This window comes from Ostrinia nubilalis, chromosome 1, assembly GCF_963855985.1.
Source record: "Ostrinia nubilalis chromosome 1, ilOstNubi1.1, whole genome shotgun sequence".
Lineage (NCBI taxonomy): Eukaryota > Metazoa > Arthropoda > Insecta > Lepidoptera > Crambidae > Ostrinia > Ostrinia nubilalis.
Window position 1 is genome coordinate 13211873 of NC_087088.1, and position 22602 is coordinate 13234474.

Sequence of the window (22602 nt, forward strand, 5' to 3'; positions counted from 1 at the left end):
CATATGTGCAAATGAGTATGAAAAATATCGCCGATACGTTCCTTGCTAATGCCTATGGCTTCAGCTATCTGTCAAGGCTTAATTTACGGATCTCTAGAGCAAGATTCCTTAACTTTTCATTATTTTATTCGTTAACCTTTAACTATAGTCGTGAAAAAATAATCACACTCCCATGGACGTCGGGTCTCACAGACCCCTATCTAAAATTCTTCATAATTTCATATCTGAACCAATTTGAATTTATCAAAGAGTTGATATATATCTAATAACTATTAATAAAGGATCTAGTAGTTTTAATCAATTTTTAATCATTATTTTTTTTTTTGGCAAATTTAAAAAACATAGACATTTTTCAGTGTTAATTGACTTAGCATCACATATAGGCTCCTTAATTACAGTCGATTAATAATAAATCAAACTAATATTTTTTCCTTGCTAATTAATAACCGTGTAACATAAAAACATAAACAGAATTTCTGAAAGACATAAAATAAAAATTTTGACAAGGGTTAAACTAACAAAAATTATAAACAGTGGCCTAGAACACTAAAGACAAAATATCTCTACAGGCATGTGTCATCTTTCTTTGAGAGCTTTGATAGGGAAAATATACACCATTCAGAATCGGAATCTGCAGCAATGGTACCTTCTAAGACATCTATATACTCAAAAGAAGGATCGTCTACAAGTAAAACCTTACTTCTGGAATCTTACTTAGATATTTGGGCTAATAATATAGCTGATGTACTCAGATACTTTCTACCATTATGTATTCTTAAACTAAAACAATTTACAACATATTATAATGATATACTATAAAAAAATTATAGTTGACAAGTCACATCCATACAAGTATGTTTGTATGGAAATTATAGTCATCGGGTCTCCCAGACCCCGATAAAATTTTGGATGGTTATTACTCACGTAATAAGTGCCGGAAGACGCGATTTTATGCCTCCTCGCTCGGTCCTAACACAGTTAAAACTGAAGCTACTGAGATGGTCGAGAGCAGCACGCCGCGGGAAGGTATTTAAACCGAGAAATTGAAAAGGGGGGTGGGCCTCTGAGACCCGACGTCCATAGTTAAAGGTTAATGGCGAAATCTGGCCGCCCTGACTTGCGGTCATCTTTTAGCGATTCCCTGCCATGCTTGAATTATCGGATCCAATCTTTCATGGTGGCAAATGAAGGCCCAGACTCCCCATAAACTGTCGACATCTCTCCAAATATTACCGTCAGCGTTTTTTTCTTCTTTGTAAGACATTTTATGACAACTGTGTACTTCAATTTCATACATTGCGCGGATGACTGAGACATGATGATGTTTACGGATTAATTACTAAAAACGTGATGACGCTAATGAAATGAAACTTTGTACATATACTAAGGAGGTTATTGGCAAATTAATTAAATTTAGTGCGAGTCAATAATAACACTTGAAGATACTTAGGCTCAAAACTTTTCAGCCGCCCCTCGTATGTTAGAATATATTTTAGTTAGACTGTGTTGTGTAAAGAAAACTGCGCGAAAAAAATTTTATCGCGCAGTGGGTTGTTGTGGGTTGTTAAAGAATTGGATTGATATCACGATACAAACATTTTCAGCAGTGTGTTGTTTAGCAACATCGCCAAAAAAAGACGAGGAGACTTTCTATTTATATGTAAATAAACCTATATAGGTAAATGTATTGTTGAGCTTGTGTTAGAACATAAAACACTTAAAGCAACAACGTGTTATGATTATAACGATTGACTTGAACTGTAAATTAGTGACTAACATTTCCTCTAAAATACGGTGAACATAACTAGGAGATAATAAGTTTAGTGAATGAACGGCGATTAATCACAAACGTCGAGCGAGGGTGGGCGGGCGGCCGCGGGGGCGGAGGCGCTATCGCCGGTTATCAGGCACAAACAAAGTTATTTTAAAACATCGCTAATCTTTCACACGACGGAATGGACGAGTGGAACCTTGAAATTGCATTTAAGGCGACATTGGAATAACAACGAGATTCGGACGAATAATAAATTATGAGCTCAAATCTCGTAGTAGACCGTCCAGCGATGAAACAGTTGTGCCGTTGTTATTTATTAGGTATTTGGCATGGGCCTGCCGACTTTTATTTCTCACTTGTTATTTAGCTGCGCGCTTGCGCTCTTGTAGTAGTAGCATTTATGAGTATTATGTTTGAAGTAGGTACGCATAAAATGAATAATAAACTACATTAGTTATATTACGTATCGTGCAAAGCGATTCTCTCATGCCAATATGTATGTTAGTGCATTCAAGTTAAAGTCCATTTCAGTTGAGTTTATTTTATCTACTGTCCAACATGACATTAAAAATAAAATAAGGATTTTCATGATTTATTACCAATCTGTAAAGTAGTAATCAATAATATTTATACAATTTAATGCCGGTAGTTACTTTTCGTCTTCACGTTTAAAACTAATTATTTAAGAACACACTAAGGAAGTCATCTGTGTGGGTGGACCCTGTGTAATAATACTTAGTTGTAGTAGTAAGTTAATCAATATTAAAACGCAAAACGCAAATATTTATTACAAATTAAACCTAAACTTTCATAACCGTTATTACCACAGCTACAGCCGATAATATTTTACAGTAGCTGTATTACAGTCCGGGAAAAGCCCTCCAGATATCCATATAATTATGATCGGGCTCGGGAATAGGAAAGCTTAATGTAATATAATACACATATGTACATGAATATAACAACAAAAATACAAACAAGTTTACTCCCTCGTTCAAGAAGTAAGTATCAAGTAACCCGTGTTTAGTAGGCGATAAATAAAATAAGCATAATACCTTTAATGCCATTGCATATTACACCGTGCTCACTACAATAACCTTGGAAAAACCATAAAACCGATATTACGGCCGCTTCAAATTTTTATAATGTTAAAATAGAAAATTATTACTTAATATTTTTAAATGGCTAGCTAGCGGTCGCTGAAATATTTTGACCGTGGATGGTTGTTATGAAGACTCAGAACGGCGCCTGCGATTTCAAAAAGTAAGTTATGTAAGTATGTTTAATTTTAATAATAATAATAATAATAATAAATTCCTTTATTGAAGTTACAAGTTTTATCATTACAGGGTTTGGTACAACTTCTTTTAAGTTTATAAAAACCTGTATTAGAAGTGTACCCTCTTCTCTGTGGTAATAATTACATAAAAAACTTGTACATAACCAAAGAAATCACTTAATAATACTAACTAAACTAATAGTAACTTATTAACCATCAAGTTAAGCAGCCAGTGTGTGAACGAGTGTATGTGTGTGTGTGTGTGCGTGCGTGCGTGTGTGTGTGTGTGTGTGTGTGTGTGTGTGTGTGTGTGTGTGTGTGTTGTATTAATGTATTAAAATTAAGATTAAGCACTAGCAAAGGATATGAATTTGAATCAATAGTACCTATGTAATAATATTGAATTATTGAGATTAAGTAAACTTTTGCAACAATAAGAAAATAATTTAGGGATCGCACAAATGAAGAGATAGTCATAGGACTAAACTCTACACAGTAAAGTTCGGCGTTTGTTTAACTCTCGTTATTATGTGGTAAGTTTAGAATTTGCACTATTACAATGATTATACATATTATTTGAGGTTTATTTTTATCTAAGCAATTTTGTATGCTAATCAGAATCCACGTTTATGATTCACGTGTAAATGCGAGATGAAACGGCAATTGTCTTCAGTGGTGAAGCGTGACTAAGATGGGCCCTGTATTAAGTCATTAATGATTTCTATTCTAAATATCGTCTAAAAAGGTAGCCCCGTATCATGACGTACGGCTGCTACGGCGGTAGCTACGCCCCTGTTGTCGTTCTGGACAACAGGGGCGTAGCTACCGCCAAAATAAAGCATTGGAAAAATATGTTGTCCTAATTTTCCAGTGCCATGTCCTAAAACACTCTTAGCCTAAAATGCGATCAGACTGGTGAGAAGAACATGCACAAAAATTTTATTTTTTCTAAAATCTCGAGATTGAAGGCTTCATAATCACAGGATCGAGATCATTTTTTAATCGTCTTTCCATTGCATTGGAAATAGCTGAAATCTATTATTAACGGGTGGGCAAAGGTTAAAAGTAGAAAGCAGCCGTCAGTAGTGGCCGGAGTCAATTCGTACACTCTGTGTCTCTGAAGCAGACCGTCCAGTATAACGATGTAATATGAGATTAGTGTACCCATTGCCATTGAGTGTTGGGTGCGCGTTTTGTTTGTATCCGGTGATCATTGTATGTGCGCGTGAGCCATTCGGCGGGCATAAGATCGCGTGTGTCGTAGGTCAAGGCATTGGTACACTATTTTTGTTGTAATGTATCAATACTACCGTGTCGTATAAAGCGAGCCTCCAATAAGAACGGATTAACTTGATTAAGTAACCGGCGTATCTCGCAGGTTTTGAGTTTAAATTAATAAATCGATTTAAAACCAAACCTGTAATTTAAATAAATTTAATATGTAAATTACAATGAACAGGAACCATGTCAGCCTCAAATATTATATTTTAATGTATTAAAACAGTATTAATTAATTAGGCATTCACGTGGTTTGTAGAAGTGATCAATTCTTGTCGTTATAATAACACATTTAAACGTTTGGACATGACAAAACTAACAACATACATAATGCTGAGCAACATACATACCAATATTAATTTATCTGTCAAACTATTATGATTAGCTAACGAACATCTTCCGAAGTTAAATACATTTTAGTCATTCTTACTGCAACTTTTTTACATAATTAATTCAAACAAATGGTTGTTTACCTACTCAAAGTGGGTATTAAATGTCACTGTGGAATATTTTGCATTTGACATTGAACTTAACATTGAGCGAATACCAGCGAAGAACTGAATAGTGGACATAATTTAAGAGTCGTTAAGTTATCAATAAATGAAAAGGTGTTGAAATATATTATTAGCTTTGTAAACGTTCATGCCTTGTAATCGCAACTGGCTGTCGGTTAAATTTAACGCGACGCTACTATTTATAGTTCTGATACGTACCTAAACTTATTTTCAGACGCTCTATAATGCTAACTGGCTGTCCCCCAAGCCCCGCAAGTCTGCGTGAACTGCCTAGCCAGTTAGCCAGCCAGACATAGCACAAGAACAAGGTGTAGGTAAACACTAATTAAACATACGTTTCTATACTAATTTATGGCAACCATGTCATGATATTGGGTGTTTCTCTGCTATTTGGAAAATCGTCCATACAAGGCTGTCCTGAAGTAATTTTATTAAATGTTGAGAAATTTTGTTAACGAAATTCAGGGCAATAGTAATTTAAATACATATCTCAAAAAAGCCCACACATTTTCTTCTTAGTTTTTGAGTTATTAGCGATTTTTCGCAAAATTGCGACAGGGGACTGTTGCAACCACCCAGGGGAATGTATTATGGACAAAAACAATTAGTATTTTTCTTTGAGTAAACAAACTCTTTATTTTTCTTTGCCGCTATAAAAATATGTAAGTTTTTGAAACAAAAAATATTATTATTAAAACAAATATTACTAATTTATAATGACTTTTCTTAAGCCTAATAACAGTAGCATTAAACTTAACGAACAATTAAGTTTTAAGACTTAAATTGTATGACACTAAAGTCAGTCTTTATAATAATCAAAAATGTAGTATCCTGCCTTTTAAAACAGAACCAAAAAAATACAAAAAGTAATAAACACAAAACATTATTACTGCAAATTTTTGTTTTTTGACTCCGTTTCTGGTGAATGTAATATTGAAACGCTATTCTTGTTATTTCGTGTTGGGTCAGATGATCTTAAAGGCGCCTGTTGTTCTTCTGCGAAATCTTCTGAATCAGATGTAGGTATTTTCCCTTCCGAAATTATTTGTTCATTATCATCATCATCAATTCAGCCATAGGACGTCCACTGCTGAACATAGGCCTCCCTCAAAGACTTCCATGTTGATCGATTCGTAGCGGCCTGCGTCCAGCGCCTTCCTACTACCTTTATAATGTCGTCGGTCCACCTTGTGTACCGTAAAACGCAGCGTGGGACGTTCACGCGGCCTCCACTACAGAACCTTGCTGCCGATGGGCCATCAGTTCTGCGTACTATGTGCTTTCCTATTGCCACTTCAGCTTGCTAATCCGTCGGGCTATGTCACCGACTTTAGTTCGTTTACGGATCTCCTCATTTCTGATTCGATCTCGTAAAGAAACACAAATTATTTATTATGTCTTCATGACTTTCTTTTTTGCACGAAACTTAGCACAGTGCTCCCTCCAAACTTTTTTTACAGCCTTATGCTCACGACAACTCATATCTTTAACTGATTTTATTTAAAGTTTTTCTTTTTTCTTCTTTTTTTCAATTTTTCTTTTAGGGTAATGTTTCAAGTCGATGATATCATAATTGCAGCAGCTATACGTTTTTGTTCTAGAAATTCTTCTCATGTTTCACGTAGCTTCTTTTTTGGTGAAATTTTGAGATAATACCTACTCAAAAGACGTTATTTTAGTGGTCAAAACCTAGGAAAACAGTAGTATGAACAGTCCCCTGTGGTATGAACAGTACCCTGTGCTATGAAATGACAGGGGAATGTTCGCCAGGGGAATGTTATTTTTACGTGAATACTTCATAAAACAATATCATTTAAAAACATTAAAATAAACGCAACTTATGTGGCTACATACTAGAAGATTAATTAATTTAAACAAATTGTCGTTACTAAAACTCTTAAAATAGTAAAAAAAAGGCTCACCAGGGGAATGTTTTCACTGACGGCCGAGACGCGTGGTTCACCAGATGACGCAGTAGTAGCATTAAACAAAATAGCGGCTGTCCACTAGCTACACAACTGAACAACCTTAACATCTATTGCGTTCCGTTTCGCGATCTAAGTGCTTTGCGCCAAAACTAAATATGACTTTAAACCGGTTTTAAAATTTTAACAGGGGAATCCCAACTAATATTATAAATGCGAAAGTAACTCTGTCTGTCTGTCTGTCTGTCTGTCTGTCTGTCTGTTACGCTTTCCCGCTTAAACCTCGCAACCGATTTTGATGAAATTTGGCATAGAGATAGTTTGAGTCCCGGGAAAGAACATAGGATAGTTTTTATCCCGGTTTTTGAAACAGGGACGCGCGCGATAAAGTTTTTCTGTGACAGACAAAATTCCACGCGGGCGAAGCCGCGGGCGGAAAGCTAGTGTTTTAATAATTTGAAGACAGCATTCTCAGAAGGATATTTTGATTAAAATTATATTGTAAACATTGTTTGTGATGAATTAAGATGCTAACTGTTATTGTTAATGTATTTGGATATTTTTTATTCAAATATCAACAGCAATATAATAAACATTTCGCACCCTTAATAATGAATGGGCACAACTCCAAAATTCAGTTTTTTGGGAAAAGCCAAAAAACCAATCGGCGGATCGCGGTTTTTTACATAATTGGCTCTAAAATCTTTATTTTATCAGCTACAACTTTCAAATTAAGCATACTTCATCACTGGTATCTGTTATATAATTTGACATGAGACATTTTTGAAAATATTGATTATAAGTATGTAAAAAAATTGTTTAAAAAAATATTTCAAAGTTAGGCCTTTATTTTACTATTTCTGTTGTTGTGATTTTGGGTATTACTTGTACTTGTGCCCATCTAATCCTTAGGCTGAATTGTTTTATATGGCATATTCCCTAATATTGCTCTCTAATATTTAAAAATAAGTGTATTATTCGATTTTTATATTGATTTACGCCCAATAACATTGGGGACAGTTATTGTGCGGTATAGTAGCTTATAGCCAATTCAGTATAAGAGTAGGGTGCTGAATACTAGAAAATTATTAGATATGTCGAATTAGATTAAAATAAAGACTATTAGTTATTTCTCTGAGAAAACCAACATGAAAATACTAATTTTATGCATTCAAAATATTTTTACTTAGACAGATAGGGACTCTTACCCTATAAAAAATATGCTTTTTATCAAATAAAGAAAAAACCTACAAAAACTTTTTCTGTAAGGTTTTCTGTTATGGATTTGTTCAGGATAATCACTTATTAAAGTCAAACAGCCAGTACCTTGGTATCTTTTTTCCACTATCCTGCTGTCCTGGCGGAAGGAACCGTTCTCCTTGTCCCTTACTATAATCACCCACATTATGTGGGAATCAGTTCAAATGGCTATTGTAAAAAATACAATTTAATACTCAAATTGGCGTGTGTAATTTTTGAAGGATTTTAGCAACCAATTTTGAACACAAGAATATCTATTCTGGTGTTCTAACATTCCCCAAAAAATATTTTACTACTAAAGCACCTTAGCCATGCTTCAGATTCAATTTGTGTTATATGGTTTACAAATACAGTCTTTTATAAGAGCACGGATTTGCAGTCCATCGAAGATAGCTGCTTTTAATTTTTCCGTACTCATCATCATTTTGCTTTTGATCATTTTAGTGATTAGAAAGCTCAATACATATCTTTGGCCCTCCAAATAGAAGCCCTTTACGTCCTGCTTGACTTCAGTATTGCAAAGAGTCTAGGTACACAAGGTTTACGACGATATTGGACACCCAATATTTATTATTTTGTACAATTTTTATCCCAGAGTATGCTTGGTTTGTTATCACAAACTCCGTGATCTTTTTTCTTTGCTTTTGTGTACAATATTTGCCACATATTAATAAAAACTGGTGTTAACACAAGATTGCATTACGAACTCACATTTTTAAGACAAAAAGCACTTTAGAACTTAAATTTAGACAAACTGAAAATTTCAAGGTCTAATAGCTGATCAGTAAAATTGTAGTAACTTAATACGTGAAAAGATAATTTTAAAATAAATTCGATGTATCCTCAGTTCTCAAAATCTGAGTGATTAATTAGCATCAATTTATGTGACCGTAATAAATTAAAGAATATAATTATAAATTATAACACTAACATATTAAAGTAATTCACCTTTTGGCTGACTAGTGCGTTTATTCATGAAATAAACAAAGAAAAAAGCCAACCCGAGCCCCGAGCGAACGTTAATAGCCTTAACACGTAGGTATGTCTCTTATTTTATAAATCATTAGTTTATTTGTCGGGAAGTATTTCATAACCACCGCTTTATTTCTTAGCATCGCGATAAAACATTCTATAGGCTCCTAATCAACCAATAGGTATGAAAATTAATACCAAGAAGCAAATTACTTTCATAGGAGAGTTATAAATGGCAATGCCAGATTTTGTATGGAAAGTGGCGTCTTTTTTTTTTCGCGCGGCCATCGACCAAACTTTGTTTTTTGATTACAAAATAGTGTAATAAACCAAACTTACTATGGCATATATACCTCTAAACTCAGTCTGAACTGAGTTACGAGCATTAGAAGTTTGATGATTTTCATACTAGATTTGCTTTTTGTGCGCAAGTTTTGTAAGAAATTGCAACAAAATATTGCGCTATTTTTTTATTGCGCTGATTCTGCTCAATACTGATGTCTGGAGCCTTTAATGGATGATATTGTTTGTTTACACATACAATCTCACTATTTTGTTGCAATTACTTACAAAACTTTGCGCGCAAAACGCAAATCTAGTATGAAAATCATCAAACTTCTAATGCTCGTAACTCAGTTCAGACTGAGTTTAGAGGTATACATGTCATAGTAAGTTTGGTTTATTACACTATTTTGTAATCAAAAAACAAAGTTTGGTCGATGGCCGCGCGAAAAAAAAAAGACGCCAATTTCCGGCATTGTCTTTTAACTACAAACACCCATCCATGGTCCGCCTAACTAAAGTTAAAGTTATATTTTATAATTTTCTATGATTAACGGGACTTTATCAATGTAATAAAAATGAAAATGTAACATATTATTAGAAATATATGGAATTAATTAGACTTAGCTCACTAACACTTACTTAAAAGTTTGTCACACAAAGGCACAACTCCAAATTGGACCACAGTCGCGGGGGCCGGATTCGACAAATATCGGCATGTCTCTGATTCAGCCCTTCTAGCGGGAAGATAGATGAAAGTATGGAAGGGGCACAAAATGTAGAACTCTTTAATCTGATCATTGTTTTCGATTTCTGTGAAAGCCATCTTGTAGAACTGACGAAAATATGCCTCTCTAGTACAAAAAGTAAAAAACCAAAAATTTTGAGTTGTGCCCCTATATTATTAAGGGTGCGATTTGTAACAATATGTGTAATTCTGGAAAAGGGACGTACCAGGGGACTGTGATTTGAGACGTTTGAGGTTATTTATTCGAATATTCCATGATTAAATTACTAAATATGCTATGTCATGCTAAGAATACCTAATTCTATGTCGGTATTGATACAAAAACCTGAGAAATTTTAAGGTTTACTACATAAATTTAGCTTGGGACAGCGATTTTCCATTTAGTGGAGAAATGCCCTATTATGATCTCTTCTGTCTCAACTCAACGTTTCAGAAAAATCTCACAAAATTCAAAGAATATAGGTAAAAAATAACACTGTGTTACTCCTTTTAACCAAAGACAGAGAGTTAACTTTATTTAATAGGTACTTTATCAATTATAGATAATACCATCAATGATGTACATTCACCTTTCATAACATTGTGGTATTTGGCCGCATTCCCACAAGTCTTAAGATAATTGCGTAATTAATATTACATCATCAGGATGAGGCAATGTATATCACCAGTATTATTTACTGGATCAGTACACGCCGCAAATTTTGCAATCAACTAGCGAACCGCGAGGACTGGTAGTTCAAAGAGGTTGATGACTCTGTTGTTCACTAAGAACTTACTACCTCCTTTGCTGTATCGTTTGTAGGACTGGCTATTGGCATATCGTATTGAACGTAGTACCTACCAACTCCCGATTTCTGATGTAGGTATATAAAGTTTTACAGTAGGTAGGTACATAATTTTGGGGAGCTGAAATATACGACATTGCATATGTAACCAAAGTCTAGCAGAATAATCAATTTTAAAGCGATTGCAGAAAAACAAAATAATTCATCATATTCCAGTGGTCCGGATGTGAATTGCGTATGTATTTGGTTATTTAAATCCCAACTAATATTATAAATGCGAAAGTAACTCTGTCTGTCTGTCTGTCTGTTACGCTTTCCCGCTTAAACCTCGCAACCGATTTTGATGAAATTTGGCATAGAGATAGTTTGAGTCCCGGGAAAGAACATAGGATAGTTTTTATCCCGGTTTTTGAAACAGGGACGCGCGCGATAAAGTTTTTCTGTGACAGACAAAATTCCACGCGGGCGAAGCCGCGGGCGGAAAGCTAGTAATAATATAATGGTCAGTAAAATTCACCCACAGACTTTCTTGGTTTTTAAGGTTTTTACAGTTAAACAGAATTAAACATAAGACGTTAGTTATAATAATTAATTATTCTTTCTGTCTACATTTGCCTATAAATCTACGGACACGTAGAAACGTAAAAATTACTAAAAATCATTAGGCGTTAATCATAATAAAATTATACTTATTTGTACTCGAAACTTGCGTAAAAATATCATTTTCTTTGACGATAACGTATTTACATGTGCCAAGGTGTCACATTCATTATATCCGCATTTTTGGGTTTTTTCGATTTCTACACAAATTAACTTGATATCATAAACCATTTAACATTCGTACTTATACGTGTTGATTGATACTACACGGTGCGAGTAATTAAAAGATAACAGCAGAAGTGAAAACATAACATATCCTGAAACACTGAAGGTGTTTTATGCATAAAATAAACAACTGATGAGTATTAATTACCAAAGGTAAAAAAAACACAATATGTGATAATAATGACTTTAAAACAAAATAAGTTACTATGTCATTGTTTGGTTTCTTTTTGTATTGTATTGAGTTATATTCAGAGGGAGGAATCTTGGGAAATTATTTTTTCATCGACAAACAAACACAAATCGTTGCATTGTGGAAAAATACAATCCCATCAAAAACAATACTTGTCAAAAAAACCAAGTCTCGCAACTCAGTTGTTCTACGGTAAAAAGTTGTGAGATCCATGTAATACCAAGTCCAGGCCAGGAAATCTTTAACGTTTTACATAAATATATATTGACTTGGCCATCGCACTAAATAATTTAATTTACACGTGTTTTCATGCGATGGCCAAGTCAATATATTTATGTAAAACGTTAAAGATTTCCTGGCCTGGACTTGGTATTACATGGATCTCACAACTTTTTACCGTAGAACAACTGAGTTGCGAGACTTGGTTTTTTTGACAAGTATTGTTTTTGATGGGATCTCATTTCTTTTTGTATTTTGTAGACAGCAGTTATGTATCTAGAAAACTGGACCGAAATTGAAAAATTTTACTCGACTTGGCGGTTGCACTACCGTGCCCCCAAATCTCATTTCTTTTTGTATTTTGTAGACAGCAGTTATGTATCTAGAAAACTGGACCGAAATTGAAAAATTTTACTCGACTTGGCGGTTGCACTACCGTGCCCCCAAATATTTTAGTTTTTCCTTGATTCATACACCAAACACTACTTATATTCCAAATTTGAAGCTTCTAGGTCTGCTAGAAGTGCCTTAGAATTTTGATGATCGGTGAGTCAGTCAGTGAGTCAGTGAGTGACAAAATTAAGTAACTTTGACCCGTTATAATTCTTAAACTACTGGTTCAAATTGAATGAAATTTTAAATATACCGTGTCTTTACAATGCCTGCATAGCTAATGAAAATTCAGCCTTCTAGTTTTATCCACAACGAAGTTACAGGCGGTCGAAAATGGCCTGAATTGCTTCGAGAAAAGGATGGTACGGCCGTGCCGCTTTTTTGCTCGACTTGGTGGGGGCACTACCGTGCCCCCAGATGAATATTTTTATCAACTGTTCGTTCTTAGTCTAACTCAATATAAGAATTTATTCTCTTTTTAATGTATCATATTAATACTAACCCTCCTAATAAAAGTACAGACGTTTAGTATTGAAATGACAATTTAAACTAGTGTTCAACATGCTGCTTAGATCTATGATGCTACGTAAATGATGAGGTTAATATTTTTGATGATTATAAATATTGTTCACAGTTTTGGAAAACGTCTGTTTGTATTTTATAATTATGTAGCACGTGTAGATTGGTTATTATGATTATTATTTTAGTAGTTAACAACTTATTATACTAATCGGCTCGATTAGTCGCCTTGCCTTCGGCTGGGGCGGAAATCACGCCTCGTCTATGATAATAACTAACTGATCAAAATGTAATATTAAACTCTCTCATAATAATTTTAAGCGGACACTGCACTGACTTGTAAAATCATCAAACAACCGTTTACTTATCTATACTTATAATAAATCTGTAGAGAGGTCAATTCTGTACATGAAATATATTTTCAAAATAACTATCAGGGGGTGATTAGTGATCGATACTGATGCCAAAAATGCAATCAGTAAAATTTTTGTCTGTCTGTCTGTCTGTCTGTCTGTCTGTATATTCCTTATAGAAACAAAAACTACTCGACGGATTTTAACGAAACTTGGTACAATTATTCTTCATACTCCTGGGCAGGTTATAGGATACTTAGGAATTCCCACGGGAACGGGAATCAGCGGGAAAATCCTTTTGTATGAAAAATCTAAACCGCTTAAGTTAGACGCTTGAAATTTGGCATGCAGGTACCTCAGTAAACTTAAAGCTTAGTTACAACAGGATATTGCAAAATTCCCACGGGAACGGGAGTTAGCGAGAAAAAACATTTGTATGAAAAATCTAAACCGCTTAAGTTAGACACTTGAATTTTGGCATGCAGGTACCTTAGTAAACTTAAAGCTTAGTTACAACAGGATATTGCAAGATTCCCACGGGAACGGGAGTTAGCGGGAAAAAACATTTGTATGAAAAATCTAAACCGCGTAAGATAGACGCTTGAAATTTGGCATGCAGGTACCTTAGTAAACTTAAAGCTTAGTTACAACAGGATATTGCAAAATTCCCACGGGAACGGGAGTTAGCGGGAAAAAACATTTGTATGAAAAAATCTGATCCGCGTAAGATAGATGAAGGGGGGGTAAAACGAGATCCACGCGTACGAAGTCGCGGGCGGCCGCTAGTGCTTTACTATAGCAGAACATAATTTCAAATGTGAATAGTGTGTAGTGTCAGCAGAGAAAAAGTGCAGTGTTTACATTTACATAAATTATGGTGTCTTATGGGTTATAACGCATCTACCTACTTACATTTTCATGGTTATTATGACGATGTTAAGTAGAGTAGAGGTATGTTTTGACTACAGTCAACACCTATACAAACATCACACGAAGTATCCGCACAAGTACATCATAGAAGCAAACATCATGGCGCCATAGCTTTATCAGTGTTTGTGTTATTTGTAAGCATTCTTATCGCATATCAAAATTGGGCAACTCCGTACGTAATCTTCTTTTTCATAATGTTATCAGTTCAAAACAAAATGACGTGCCAGAAGAGAATTCTTTGAATTGATATCATTCGTTCATTTAATTGATAATAATTTTCATTAATATTACCCGAAAAAAGTATTTTCTGGTAATAAAACATCCTGTATCACATCCATTTACAAGTTACAAGAATTTTTAAATCCAGTATTTGAACTTGTTGCCTTTAAGCTACCTACTTGTTTCAGTCTGGTAAATGTAACAATTTAAAAATATGACAACAAAAAACACCTCTACTTTCATTACAATGGTTTGTATATTTTTCTAAGCTCACTGGTCTGCTCTGGGGAACTTTTACGAGGGGTCGTAGAAGGGGTCGTACAGAGTTCGTTGACCCCGGCAGCTGGTCGTCGACAGATAAACGCTTTGTAAACACCCGGTAACCCTAGATTAGCAAGCGGGGTGCCTGTCACTCGATATGCATGCCTTAACACAGCCAGCACAGTATAAGTACGCGTGACTATGTGGCGTTTTTCCTGTAATTGAATCTGAAAAAACCGTTGGTTTATGGTTGAGAACAAAATACAAACACAAAAGCCATTATTGAAGTAATTATTTAGATTGATTTTGACTATGATTAGAATAATAAACCTAGTGTTAAAATACGATGTGAATAATAGGACAACGTATGTTTTAAACTTTTTTTTTTACCAAAATAAAAAAGTTTGTGTAATATATTTTTTTTAAGTTGATTATTTTTTGTTTTAACTTATCTTAGCATTGTTGTGTGGAGCGAGCGTAGAGATTGGCCTTGTGGTTTCACAAACATAAACTAACAGTCATCGCCAGAAATATTCAATTTTTAAGAATGTTAAAAATACTGCATTTATGAAAACAGCCGAATTTCTGCCACTATTTATAGAAAAGCGCTCACTACATGCAGTATCTACTATGTTCTTTGGCATAGTATACAAATTGCTAGGGATAGTTATAAACTATACTTCTTCTTTGTCTTAGTCTTTTCCCATTGTTTGGAGTCAGTTCTCCTCGTTCTGAGGCACATGGACAGTCTGTCCATGGTTGTCGTAATATTTTTGGGCACTGTCTGAGTCCCTGTAAATTGTAAACCCATCAAAAACAATACTTGTCAAAAAAACCAAGTCTCGCAACTCAGTTGTTCTACGGTAAAAAGTTGTGAGATCCATGTAATACCAAGTCCAGGCCAGGAAATCTTTAACGTTTTACATAAATTATTGACTTGGCCATCGCACTAAATAATTTAATTTACACGTGTTTTCATGCGATGGCCAAGTCAATATATTTATGTAAAACGTTAAAGATTTCCTGGCCTGGACTTGGTATTACATGGATCTCACAACTTTTTACCGTAGAACAACTGAGTTGCGAGACTTGGTTTTTTTGACAAGTATTGTTTTTGATGGGATCTCATTTCTTTTTGTATTTTGTAGACAGCAGTTATGTATCTAGAAAACTGGACCGAAATTGAAAAATTTTACTCGACTTGGCGGTTGCACTACCGTGCCCCCAAATATCATTTCTTTTTGTATTTTGTAGACAGCAGTTATGTATCTAGAAAACTGGACCGAAATTGAAAAATTTTACTCGACTTGGCGGTTGCACTACCGTGCCCCCAAATATTTTAGTTTTTCCTTGATTCAGACACCAAACACTACTTATATTCCAAATTTGAAGCTTCTAGGTCTGCTAGAAGTGCCTTAGAGTTTTGATGATCGGTGAGTCAGTGAGTCAGTGAGTCAGTGAGTCAGTGAGTGACAAAATTAAGTAACTTTGACCCGTTATAATTCTTAAACTACTGGTTCAAATTGAATGAAATTTTAAATATACCGTGTCTTTACAATGCCTGCATAGCTAATGAAAATTCAGCCTTCTAGTTTTATCCACAACGAAGTTACAGGCGGTCGAAAATGGCCTGAATTGCTTCGAGAAAAGGATGGTACGGCCGTGCCGCTTTTTTGCTCGACTTGGTGGGGGCACTGCCGTGCCCCCAGATAATATGTACTATAGTACTATGTTCATATTTTATTGATTGTGTGGGTTAATCCCAGCTTTCCAAGTGTTACTTATGATGCTCTATCTACGTTAGTCTACGAACGAGTAGTAGCCAAATTTCAAATCAATAAAGTCCATAACATAATTAACGCTTGATGCCAATTAACATATAAACATAATATTAATATTATCCGTCTATCGTTCTGTAGAACGTTATGTGATAGTAAGCGGATCATCATCATTCATTCATAAATCATATTAATTATAATAATACACGTCTACTACGTTCACATTTTACGTAATTGGGTCTAACCATAATATTAATGCAGAGTTGTGTATTTATTTACTACACAAACAACATGTTTATATGCAATAATTACTACGATGTGATTCAAACCACCGACACGTGCATAAATGATTATACACGAGGAAAATGCACTTGCGTTTTGGCTACGTAGTCGATTACGTTTGAATCATGTGAGGTAGAAGTGATAGAACTGACACTGGGCAGTACTGCTCCTGCTCGTACCTACGCAATGGTGCATCAGAAAGCCCGTCAGTGTCGGTATGTGTGCGTACTGCATCAAAATGAATGGCTCGACTGACCTAGTTTATATCCGTGCATCGTCAAGGTCTCCTTTATTATTTACAGGTAACAAAACAAGATGTACTATTGTGTATCTGTCTGTCTTTGTATCAAGGCATAAATGAGTTAGATGATAAATATGATGACAGGAACTGGTATCAGGTATTTTTAAATTGCTATGCAAATAGCAAATCTTGCCCGCGAATTACGAGTAGTTTCGGTTCGGTCTGGTTCAAAAGATAAGTCGGAGCGCCTCCCAGCCGAGGCCTCACTAGCTCGTCGCCAGTCCGCCACCGCTTAACGGAAGAGCATACAAACAACACTCGAGTCGTGTTATCTGACGAATTTGTCGGCGCGATACTAACCACGGTGTAGAGTTCAATAGCACTCTCGGTGTAAATAAATACATAAATAAAAACAAATTCACGGCCCTCGAGTGGCCCCAGCGGCGGAGCAACGGCCGCGGAAGTTTTTGTGATTATCCGGCGCGCAACGGCCGCGGGTTGTTTACGCGAGCGGCTCCTGACGATGTGCCGCGTCATTGTGATTTCTGCGATAGATAGCCTATCTAGATCCCACGGAATAGTTCGATAACTACATCTAACTATTCTGTGTTCGATTCAATTGTAGGTATGCGTAAAATAATAACGTTATTCGTATAACAAATAACAAGTTTTAAAAGGTGAAACAGTCATATCGTTTAAAAAACGATGCGGGGGACGACAATTATTTCAAGTTTCAACCAAAAACAGGGCATCTCTTGTTTTATTTTGGCAGTCAAATATTACCTACTTTGCGTCTTGGGATTTCCACAACATGAGCACAGCTTGTTCAATCATCTTGAATAAGTTTCGCTTCCGAGAAATCTAACCGAACTTCAAATACCTACTTTGTTTACTGTAGGTAGTCTTTTCACGGCATGATCAAAAATAAACAAGCAATTTATCGTCACTTAGTCAATGTTGATGCTGAATTGCTGAGTAATCTAAAAGTGAAAGGAGGAAAATGCTATCAATAAGCAAGATACTACGTACTTATACCACTATACTGGGATTTACAATCACTTAACGAATGATATGAGTTGTCCATTCCATTATAAACCATAAAATTAAAAAAGTTTCGTAAAAAAAGAGTTGGCAAATGGATTTATACGGTTACATTTTTATAAGTTTTATAAGCACATGGAGCGGCCCTTGATTGAACTCATCATGTTCATAAACAGAAACTTTTCCCGATATCAAAATAATATTGAAAATCGTAACAAAACTTTTTCTTAAATAAATAGCTACACTCTGAATTTACCGTTTGTGTATGTATAGCATAATTAAGTTGAATCAAACGAATGCTGAAGTGCCCTAAATATTCTGACACACATGTAGAATCGATAGTAGTGGATGAACTTATGATTTTTTCAGTGGAGCTCTACATTCTGGATTTATGGTCTGCTCATCATTGTTATCATAAAAACAAAAAAAAACCTTGTCTACCTTGAACCTAACAAATAGTTGAGTAAAATGACAACAGAGGGCCCCCGCTGAAAAACAGTTTCGAGACAAGCCCTTGCGCGGTCTTGATGTATGCTAAGCGGGTGCCTTTTTGTCAGAGAGGCACAAGCAGCGATCTGTCCATTTGTATTTTGTGTATCTCTTTCATTATGTACCTGTGTCTTGCCTGCTCGTGTATCTTTCTTTCAAATAAAAACTGTTAGATATTCTAAAATTTTCAAAATTTTACTTGGTAAGGTCGCTTCGAGCTTGTTGTGGCTAGTTCTGCGGGTTATGTGGTGTGGCACGTCAGATACTTTACTCACTTCCAGGGGCGAGCTTGTTGACGACGGCGGCGTGGCTGGCGCACGCCAGCAGCAGCGGCAACGCCCACGCCGCCGGCGGTAGGCCGCGGGACGCGCGCCACATCACGCAGCGCCGCGCCCTCCACGCTCTGACCGCATGTCCCGAGCTGCAAAAAGAACATACACAATATAAACTAAGAGCCATGGATGGATGAGCGAGGTTTCCGGCTACTGGGACCGCAATTAACTGGGACCACGGTCCCAGTCGCTGGATCCATAAAATTTAATATTTTTCTTCCAGCGACTAGGACCACTCATAAATAACTTAAAAAAATATATTATTCGAGCCAAAATCGGTACAGTACTAAAATTTATGAGTGGTCCCAGTCGCCGGAAGATCCAGCGATTGGGACCGCGCTCCTAGTTGATTGCCGTTCCAGTCGCTGGAAACCTCGGATAACGCCCGTATTCACAAACGATGCTTGCTTATGTGAAGCAGCAAATCGAACGTACAACGTCGAATAGAGCTCTCGCTCTGTGATTGGTTCATGTGTCACCCTGTGCGTCCACGCGCACTGTGAGACCTCATAGTAATGTTTGTGAATACGGGCGTAAAAGAAGCAAGCTCGGTTTCCACCAAAATGGGGAGGAGATATTTCGTTATTTCCACAACACAGCTTCGAATTGAAAATCTGATGTGTTATTTAAACATATTTCCTCTACACTTTGGTGGAAAACGGGCCTGAACTTGTTGAAATCGTGTCAAAAATGAACTAATATTTTCAGGAATATGAGAGCGAAGAATTTGAAAATTGTCCCAAATAAATAATTAGGCAAACGACCCGTTTCGGCTTTGCATGGGTGTACCTATCCCTAATTTCGTGACGGCACGGCAGTAATTCATTTCTATAGCTATCCCTATCATTTTGTCACAAGGCGACATTAGTTGAGTGTAGGCTTCCAAAATAATACATACGAGTAAATTTATGACCTTTTCCTTGAAATCACGTACCTAACCAACTTTTAAGTGTTAATAATTATTTAGTATCTTTAGATTTTAGTTTTTACATTTAGATATTTTTGGGCACTTGGGCAGTGACGTAAACGTAATAAAGTTAGTGATGAGTTTTGTACATGGAGTGTTTTTTATGAGGTGGAGGCATTGTATATTTTTAGAGGTGTTTTTCGTAAACATTAAATGTTGTGATTGTAATGTAAATTATATCGCAATAACAACCTATCTACGAATTTACAAGGAAAAACATCCTGTCCTGCGCATACGTACTTACATTTTCCTCGAGTTATCTAAACGACGACAGATAACCTATCCTAAAAGTTAAGGTAATTTATGTAATGTACCGCATACTACATGTAGAACGGCATTATTAAGAAATTAAAGTTATTAAATAAGAAAATAAAGCAATTTCTAAATACTTCGTATAATAAAAGACAGATTGCTTCGGTGGACTTGAGATTGATCACTACACGCACCACATAAATAAATAATCTCTCAGGCAATGTAAAAAGCCCTCCCACCTACAATAAAGCAATGCTAGTAAACCCGGCGTACAACAATAGTGCTTTCATTGATAAATACATTTTCATTGATTGGAGCCCGCAAATAGAGGTTGCAATTGGCATTATAAGCACGGTAATTAGCGTGGGAGCCACCACAATTCCCACGACACGCCCGATGCAGGAAAATATCAATTAAGAAACACGTTTGCCAAGTAACTGAACCTAACCCAATCACGGTCGGAGGTTAAGCTTTGCATGGGAAACGCGTCACTTGCAAGGATAAAAGACCATTATAAAAGTTTGATTTAGCCATTGTTGCATTTTTATTTAGCCTGGAAGACACTTCTATGGTTATAGTCAGAAAAGAATTGTTGATGAAAAACATTTTACAGATTCCAGTGTTTATTTTTATGTAAGGGTCAGCAGACCTTACAATTTAATCATTACTGTAGGTACTTCTCTACGTGCAATGTATGACGATTACCAGCTGAGCGTCGCGATATCCACCAGTAACCCGATACAGAGGTAGGTAACTGACGATCTGATAAAGGTTACGGGGATTGAAAAGATGAGTCCTAGAAAGCCAATAAGATACTTAGGCAGAAGGGATAGCCCTTCTTCTCCTTTAACATAGGTTTACATCTTTTTTTTTTACTCAATACTCAATAGTTTATTGCTTTCTTTAATACATGAAAGCCAAATAAATTAGAAGTACCTACGTGAGATCTCATAAGTTATTCTTATTAAACATTCACTTAATCACTTATTTCTTCTCACTGTTATCATGTTATGAATAACTGGTAAAATTAGATTAAACATATTAAAACGATAAAGTTTTACGAATACGACAGTGGCGGATTTACCAATAGGCCAAGTAGGCCAGTGCCTAGGGCGGCAGATTTATAGGGGCGGCAAATTAAGCAATTTTTTTTTTACAGAAAAAATAATAATTATACGAATACACAATCCATATAAATAAACGATTAATAAACGCACTGTAATACAGTGTGACTCACGTTAAAGTACATATGAAAATAGATGAAACTAGACCTATTTTTATCGACAAAAAAGAGGTCAAAAAATTTTTGAAATCGTTGTTAACGAAGCGTTGAATGGCGCGCCCGAAAAGGCTTAGTTCAAACGATCATAGCAAATGTTGTGATAGGGATAGAGACATGCGATTTTTGGTTTTACAAAGATAATACGATAGAGAATAATACAAAGTAATAAAAACCACCTGTTATAGGGGCATTTTTGGAGAAATTTATCAAATAACCAAAAAAACACGAATTTAAAAGCAGATTTTTTTCAAAAAGTATCATTTTTTATTAATTGTTGGCATTTTTTGTGTATTTTATGTATTTTTAAAAAAAAAATCTATAAAAAATTAAAAAAAAAGCCTAAAAATTTTTTGACCTCTTTTTTGTCGATAAAAATAGGTCTAGTTTCATCTATTTTCATATGTGCATTTTATCGTGACACACTGTATAGTGTAGGTATTTTTAAGTCATGCCTTTCCCCACCTTATGATTAGTACATGCTGCTGTTTTTAGGTCAACATTAAACTCTTCAGTACATAGCGGGTTGCAAAAATAATCTAGTAACTGACGAAATATCATTAAGTTCAAAATCATCTATTACTTATAATAAATCTGTAAAGAGGTCAATTCTGTACATGAAATATATTTTCAAAATAACTATCAGGGGGTGATTAGTGATCGATACTGATGCCAAAAATGCAATCAGTGAAATTTTTGTCTGTCTGTCTGTCCGTCTGTATGTTCCTTATAGAAACAAAAACTACTCGACGGATTTTAACGAAACTTGGTACAATTATTCTTCATACTCTTGGGCAGGTTATAGTATACTTAGGAATTCCCACGGGAACAGGAATTAGCGGGAAAATCCTTTTGTATGAAAAATCTAAACCGGTTAAGTTAGACGCTTGAAATTTGGCATGTAGGTACCTTAGTAAACTTAAAGCTTAGTTACAACAAGTAATTTCGGAAATTCCCACGGGAACGGGAATTAGTTGGAAAATTCTTTTGTATGAAAAATCTAAACCGCTTAAGTTAGACGCTTGAAATTTGGCATGCAGATACCTTAGTAAACTTAAAGCTTAGTTACAACAGGATATTGCAAAATTCCCACGGGAACGGGTATTAGAACAGGGAAAAAACATTTGTAAGAAAAAATCTAAACCGCGTAAGATAGATGAAGGGGGTAAAACGGGATCCACGCGTACGAAGTCGCGGGCGGCCGCTAGTAACTA

The 22602-nt window shown here is 35.6% G+C and overlaps 1 protein-coding gene across 1 annotated transcript in view; it reads right to left on the bottom strand.

The window, feature by feature from the left end:
- The window catches only part of LOC135072976 (insulin-like receptor), an 84167-nt gene that overhangs the window by 53055 nt on the left and 8510 nt on the right, over nt 1-22602 (bottom strand). The window contains exon 2 of the mRNA XM_063966986.1: nt 18834-18979. Coding sequence (XP_063823056.1) covers nt 18834-18936 — 103 coding nt within the window. The 5' untranslated portion in view covers nt 18937-18979. The remainder of the gene's footprint in view (nt 1-18833; nt 18980-22602) is intronic.